The sequence below is a fragment of the Diachasmimorpha longicaudata genome, chromosome 2, assembly GCF_034640455.1.
Source record: "Diachasmimorpha longicaudata isolate KC_UGA_2023 chromosome 2, iyDiaLong2, whole genome shotgun sequence".
In the NCBI taxonomy this organism is placed as follows: domain Eukaryota; kingdom Metazoa; phylum Arthropoda; class Insecta; order Hymenoptera; family Braconidae; genus Diachasmimorpha; species Diachasmimorpha longicaudata.
The window spans coordinates 7,439,432-7,447,379 of record NC_087226.1 but is presented as its reverse complement, the minus strand read 5'-3'; the positions used below and the strand labels follow the sequence as shown (position 1 = coordinate 7,447,379).

The 7,948-nt window shown below is 36.5% G+C and overlaps 1 protein-coding gene across 1 annotated transcript; it reads left to right on the top strand.

Annotated features, from left to right (window-relative positions):
* The first annotated feature begins 1,810 nt into the window (after positions 1 to 1,810).
* LOC135170744 (uncharacterized) lies at positions 1,811 to 6,394 on the top strand. The gene is made up of 6 exons (XM_064136802.1): positions 1,811 to 2,206; positions 2,299 to 2,514; positions 3,221 to 3,394; positions 3,502 to 3,696; positions 3,940 to 4,382; positions 4,614 to 6,394. The coding sequence occupies exons 1-6, from the start codon at positions 1,948 to 1,950 to the stop codon at positions 4,962 to 4,964; spliced, it is 1,638 nt and encodes a 545-aa protein (XP_063992872.1). The 5' UTR covers positions 1,811 to 1,947; the 3' UTR covers positions 4,965 to 6,394.
* The last annotated feature ends 1,554 nt before the right edge of the window (positions 6,395 to 7,948 follow it).

Sequence of the window (7,948 nt, the reverse complement as noted above, 5' to 3'; positions counted from 1 at the left end):
AATGAACTCCAAGAAAATGGTTTGCGCATTGATGACAAGGTTTTTGAGGTGAAAATTGTAGCAATAGTGGCTGATTCGCCAGCTCGAGCATTCATTTGCTGCCACAAAGCTCCTGGAGCCTTCTATGCCTGTGGAAGGTGTTTCACCAAGGGCATTACAGTAGGTTGTGGAAGACGAGGAAAACGCATATATCCAGTGACCAATGCAAATTTACGCACTAAAGTATCCTACGAGACGCGAGTTCAACCAGAACATCATTATGAAGGTTCTGTGTCCCCGCTGCTCTCTTTGGATAGATTCGATCTGACAAAACAAGTGCCATTAGATTTAATGCATTTATTCTATTCTGGTAATATGAAATGGCTGCTGGATAAATGGCTAACGAGAAGTTCAGCCCAGAGGATCAAATTAGCTGATGTTCGTCGGCTTGATGGTATTATGAGGTCATTAAAAGCCGATATCCCTATTGAATTTCAAAGGAAAGAATTTGATGTGAATAATATCTCAAGATGGAAAGCATCACAATTCAAGTTTTTCCTTAATTATTGTGGTATCGTCGTGTTACAAGATTTCTTACCGAAACCTTTACGTTGTCATTTCTCATTATTTGTCTTTGCTAGCAGAATTTTAAACAGTAAGGAATTCGTTAAGGATTTGAGTGAATATGCTGGATCTCTGCTAAAAATTTGTTTCGAGACGTTACCTGATGTTTATAATGATGAAGGGGCTCAAGTTCTCAGTTGGCATAGTATCATCCACGTTGCTAATGATGCCCAATACTTTAAAATTCCTCTGAATGAGCTCTCAGCGTTTTGGGGAGAGAGTTACATTGGTTTATTTAAAAAACTCGTTCATTCTTCGATAAAACCACTCACACAAATTATCAACAGACTAACTGAGATGGAGTCTGGAGGAACCATGGTAATTAATCAGAAACACATACTGAGTGATTGGGTTATCGCGAGAAAGCCTACAACGATGATAATTGATGGGGAAATTCATTTAACATCAAATATGATCAACATCAATGGTCTAACCTTGACGACAAGTCATCCAAATAACGTGGTACTCCTAGATATTGAGAAAGTTTTCGTAATTTCACAAATTCTCGTTAAATCAGGAAAATCCAAAATTTGTGATGATCTTACTGGTATATATATTTTCGGACACCAGGAAAGTAGTAGGGAAGAGGCGTTTAGTTATCCAGACTTTTCCAGTCGAGTAGGAATATTCTACATTAAGTCCTGGGCAGCTGAAATGACATGTAAGAAGGCACACAAAATTAAACACAAATGTGCTTTATTAAATGTAACTGGACGACAATACGCCATATCCCTCCTCCACTAGAAAATAACGTAAAAATTGTTCGCATTGTGAAATGCAGTTTTTTTTTGGTAAGAGGGTATATGAATGAGGGTATATGTTTTAGTTGAACTCGTGATTAAAATTGTGGAAGAAACAAACAATTTTATGTTTTAAATCAACAATCGACATGAAAATCCGATCATCGAGGTCGTTAGAAAATTTCAATAGTGGAGTCGTTACATGCAAGTGGGACATAAATCGGTTAGATCTGGCGTCCGTGTACATAACCTTTCATAATTGCTCGTATCATCCGTTTATCGGGCTTTTTGTCTCAAATTCGGATTTCACCAACTAAGTTGACGGTAAATTACAAGAAGTGAGAATTTAATGTGAATTAAATGTGTGTTAAGTGTTTGACAGATATTTGTGATATAATCGTTTTGAAGGAATAGTGGCGCTAAAAAAGAAGCATCAGTGGGGTGATGACAAAAAACCGTTCAAAACACATGGAAATAGAAACGCAATTTTTTCTGTTAAATAATAAGCTATATGCATCATTCTGCAAAGTTATCAGTTTATATGAAACTACTCGAAAACACCAGGTTCAATTGTACGAATCGTGATTTTTTTTCATAACCTAAAATGTCGGAAACCTCACATCCATCTCGCGATCCAAAAAATCTCAGCGAACCATTCGCAGTCATCGAATTTCTCGAGAAAAACGAAAAAGGGCTACCATGCATTGATTTGGTGCCGAAAAAATGGTTTAATAGTGCAGAAGAAGACACCTGTAAATTCCCACCGACAACTGAATATCATCTACTTGACGACTACTTGGAAAAATTGCACTCGCCCAAGGACTCTTGGCAAAGTTATCCATTTTGCTTCATCACCGGAGCAGGTACAAAAATTGAAATGACTCCACTTATAACTTGATGAATTGCTCGATGGGTTCATTTCAATATTAAAGGATCATATGTTGATTGTGTTCAGCTGATTTGGATCAGGGTCGCAGAAGATTAAAAAAGGCCCAAGTAACTCTCAACTGTGAGACAACCGATGGTGAAAATGATCGAAAGGGGGGGAGGTCCGAAACTTCCTCGAAAGCAAAAATTTCAGCAAAACCCTTAACTGCATCAAAGTCTCAACTAAACAACATCTTTAGTACTAAAATCCCGATTCCACCTAGAAATCAAACTCCAAAGTCTGGTAAGTCCTGTTAATATGAAGTAAAAGTCAATTATCAACAATTATAACCACTCTTAACCCCAATTATTCATCCCCAATTTATTCAACTCTCGTATTTAACATCAAAAGACCCATCGTTCCCTAAATTGGGAATTAGATTGACCGAATTTTTGAAATCTTTTACAAAATAAATATTAATTATGTATCTGTGCAGTCATTACATGTGTATTTGTCTCGAAACATCGTTTTAAGAGAGAATCGCATTGAATGATTTTATAAGAAAATTTTTATTATGTTGTGGTCGAAAAATATTAGGTTATTTTTTTTTATTGCAATTCTTTACTCATCAAAAAATTGAGTCGCTAACAGAAATCACTACGTGCGAACAAGATAAAGTGGAAAATTTATGATTTACACTTGATATGATTGTTTATACATAAAAGCATTGGAATGTTGAGGGGACGAGAAACGTTCCATTTTTCCCCACCATCTCTTATGTAGGAAAGCATTATAATTCTGTTGTGAAGAGGTAAATCAAAGTGAACATCTACGGAAAATGGTAAAATTTTGATAGAAACCTTTTTTGTAGGAGCGATAGGTTCTACAAAAAAAATATTTTTTCAAATGCATGCATTCTTTCCCCACTTTGAAATAGCTATAAAAAACAAAGGCTGGAGACAACTTACGTTGTGTTACTACTTCACTACAAACTTGTAAAATTTCGTAGGTATACAAGCAAAACCAAAGACAAGATTTCAAAGCATTTACCAGAGTGGATCTGACTCTGAAGACGAAAATCATGATTGTCTTATAGCTAATCCTGAGGAGATTCGAGCCTCAAAGGCTCAAAATAATTCTGGCTTTTTGCAAATGTCGAGTAAATCGCGATCTGTACCAACAGGTAATAAATCAATTTTGAGGTAATATGGGACTGTAGCACGTAATTCTAAGTTCGTGTTAATTAAATGATCCGGTCAGGGATAAATCATCATTTTCAATAATTTCCAGGTGCATGTTTATCATTTAAACAGCGGTCAAGGAAGAATATTACTTTGCTTAAAGACGTCGAAACTGATGAATCTGAGAGCAATGATTCCTCCGATGGAATTCTGCAGTCACCTACAAAATCGATGGACTCAGCGAGAAATACAAGAAAAGAACTTCATTTGACACCTCCTTCACCACTAGTCCATAACGCTTCAGGTAAAATCGGCTCGGATATTCCATGACCAATCATCGGCCAAGTTCCTCCCGCATGAAAAAATTTATATTTATAAATATTTGAAAATGGTCCAATTTATATTTTGAACATTCTTTACAAAATTCGGAACTTATATAGAATTAGATTATATTATATATTTTTGGTGGGGGCTTGGGTAGTTTTTTTTTCATCTGATGCTGCTACCCATCAATTTATATCGTTTGGTCCTCCTTTAATTTCATAAGGTAACCGAAAAAGGCGTGCATCGTCTACTACACGCGCTGAAGACGGATTGAATTCGATTGTGAGCCCAGGAACTCCAAAAACTTCACGATCAATGATGGTACCCCCTGCTAAGATGCCAAAAATGCTGGGACCACAAAACCAGTTGTCATCTAGTCATTATGCTGATAATGAACGTCGAATCCTGAACTCCCTTCGAGATTACTTTGATCAGCAATTAGATGAAAAGCTCGAAAATTTAAGACGCAGGATGGCTTACGATTTAAAGCAGTCTATGAATGAGCTCAAGACCACAATCATTGGCACTAATCTAGCCCCAGCTTCTGGTCCTAGCTTGCTTGAAATACAGAAGCAGATGTCTACGCCACTACTATTTGAAATGGATGATAAGTTCCAGGAATACGAAGCGATATTGACAACGGACCCAAATCTCGTAGAAACACTGGTAATATATCTGAAATTGATCGTTTTTCTTCTTTTTTATGTAAAATCAATAAATTGGGCGGTGACACATGCACTGGGTTCGTTTTCTGGTGATGAAAAAATCTTTCATCACCGGGACTCAAGTCTACGTCACTGGAACGCTTTGGTTATAGAACCAACCCGCTGGCGATGAGCCCAAAGATGTCTTCTCATGTTCATAAATTCAAAAAAATTTCCCTTCTTTTATTTTTAGCGATTATTCATGAGAGTTTTGATAAGCAATAAAAAAGAGATGAAAATATGTGTTTCCACTATCCTATCTGCGGTTCTGAGGAAGACAGTGTCACTGCACTATTCTGGTTACGGAAAGGAAGCTGGCGGAAAGAAAAAGAAAAATTTTTATAACACTACAGTATGCAAAGTACTGATTGATGTGATAATTGAGGTAATAGGATCCAGCACTGATGAGAAGAAGATAATGTCAGAAGTAAGTACTTGGTTGTCACGTTCTGGCGATCGAGAGGGTGGGCGTAAGGAACGACAACGCGGGTCAAGTCATCATAACGAGAATAATTCAGTTTGTTCCTTTGATACCAATCGATAATACTTCATTTTTCCGGGATAAATGGAATTGTAAAATCACTGTGTTAATATGACTCCATTAGTTCATTTTCGTAATTGTATTAGTTGTGATATTCTTGATAAAAGGTACGATTAATAGGAAAAGTTTATATTATCAATATATTTTTATCGCGAGGCGTTTCATTGGGCAGAATATATATTAATATATGAATATTGTTTAGTATTCGGCTGTCATTGAAGTATTAATTATATTTATTATATTTCTCCTGGCGAGGTCGGAAATCCAGAAGATGGAAATAACAATTGGAAAATGTGATGTATCTTAGCATAATAAAGTATTTTCTATGTCATTTCCTCATAAGTTAGATCACGGGAATAAATATCCGTTGTTGGTTCAGGGATTAAATATTATGTCCAAAAGTTTAAAGGGAAAAATAATAAGTGGATTTTTAATTTTTAAGAAAAATTCTAATGAAAGTAATTTCAGCCATTGAGAGCTGTTTTCAGTATTTGGTGATTCAAGTCAAATAATATTTATAAGGTTGAAGTTTCACAATCGGACTGCGTCCATATTCCCCAAAGATTTCAAATTTAAGGGTTGAAATTAATTAGTTATATGTAATCCTATCCAAGACTTTTTTATATTTCTAAGTTTGTTTGAAAGAGTGAATATAATAAGCAATATTATATAGAACTAGCACACAATCAATGCAACTAAATATCATTCTGTGTTCCGGAGTTGCAGATGGAGAAGACATTATTGTAAAAAAAGGACGTCTTTCCGAGATGAAAAAATAATTCTTATCAGGATAATTCGTATCAGCAATTGTCTATGGATATAAGAATTAATTCTTATCATCCATAGCGGAATAAATTATCCATAATATTGCTATTATAATGACTGTTTTCATGCTTGAATTGAAGCACGATAATTTATCAATTCTAAACTACTAATTTAAAAAATAACATTGGTGCGTTATTTTGTTGGATATTTTGTTAATACAATCTTCGAATTCTGAAGACTGACTGCTAATATTATTAGATTGTAAGAGAGAGTTTATTAAGACTTAATATGGTATGTCGTATTAAATTTCGGATTCAAATGATCTACGTAGATTATTTATTTTAAAAGCGGATGAAAATAATCCACAAAAGATTTTTCTACAATTTATACCTGCAATCATTTTTTTGAGTTTTCATATTCTGTTCGCGGAAAAATCTCATAGTTGTGATTATCTTTCATGAAAATTGGAGATACAAACACTGCATATCTTTAACTGTTCAACCAAAATCGGATGAAAACATGTACTATGTCGATAGGAGGAAAAAAGTTTTTGATTGGCTGAGTTTTTTTGTCAATAGATTTAATAAATTTAAATATAAGTTTTGTCACATAATAAAACTGTTTTCTGTATAATGTTGAAGGTAATAAATACATGTCTGCTTATCAGATATACCGTTCATATATTTATTGGTGATTCTGAACCCAATACAGGCAACGGTTGGAGCCTGGCCACAGCTCTGGTCGTAAATCTGGGCCAATTTCGGGCCGAATGGTCAGCCCAGAATGCGGCCAAAGTTCGGCAATAGGTCTGGGCCAATTTCGGGCCGAATGGTAAGCCCAGAGTGCGGCCAAAGTTCGGCAACAGGCCTGGGCCAATTTCGGGCCGAATGGTAAGCCCAGAGTGCGGCCAAAGTACGGCGACCGAAGTCTGGCCAAAGTTCGGTCCCAGGCCTGGCCCCGTGTTATCATCCCAGGGTCTAGCCAAGTTCGGCGCGAGTTTGGCTGGAGCCCGGGTGCCGAGCTACGGCAGCTCGGCGGCCGTGCTTGTACCAAGGTTGGCCCATTCGTTTTTTCCTACCTGGGCTTTTGCCTTCTTCCCTCCCCTTCCTCTGTGGTACCCCGGTACCGACTTTTACCCCAACTGCACTGCATTTACACAAGGGTCGAAGGAAACCATAGAAAATCCCTACCGTACAGGCCGGCCGGTACTGCAGGGCCCTAATGTACCCTTCTGTCACACTGACTAGAAAGGTACACTGGTTCTACCCACTCCCCACCCACCCCACTCGCCCAATCATTACAGCCGATTTAAAACTGAAACCTTTTTGCATCTATTTTTTTATAACTCTAATTGAAAAATTCCATTTTCGATGAACACGTCACGTCGCCGTCTGCTAGGCCTGTCATCCCATTAGTGAAAAATGACTGAATGTGTTAACAGCAGACGTCAACGGGGCCATTAGATTCAGGAATAAGCGTAAAACGATCTCTCGACAATTGTGGCACTAACGTGAATGAAATTTCTCCCCTAAAATGCATTATCTATTAAAAATTCTAACTCAGTGGCGCACCGAAATGTTCGAATTATGACAGTTCCCGTAACTCATAAAATGATACTTCTCCCGTGCACGCACTTGCAAACATATTAAAAGAGGAATAATTTGAACATTAACAATTTCAAAACCGGTCTATAAAAGCATAATTTATAGTCTTTGCGGCAAACACTGATGATCATTCACATAAGTAACAAAATAACCAGTGGCTTACGTATTTTTAGATTTTATGTTCATGAATCATAGAACAGTTCTTTTATGACTTGCAATTGTAAGAAACAAGCGGGGCATTGCTACTCTTGATACAGCCCCTTCTTGAAAATAAATTAACTTAAATAAATGTACTTCCGAATGGTCATTTTACACACAATCTTTTATCTTATATCACCTATCAATTTATATTCTCTTGTTTATTTGAAATACATTTCATCATTTCCCTGATTTCATTATTTCTCTCTATTACTTTTCCTCTCATCTTTGAATCCAGTTAAAAGCCCATCAAAGCAATTTTCCACCCCTAATTTCTCCAACCTATCATGGGGTATAATCCGGTAAAACGAAAAGGAAAATTCCAAAAATTAATGTAAGAATTATTTAATCAATACTGACGCATAGAATTAACATTGACAATAACGCCGGAAGAATCAACTAATATCATTAACATCAGTC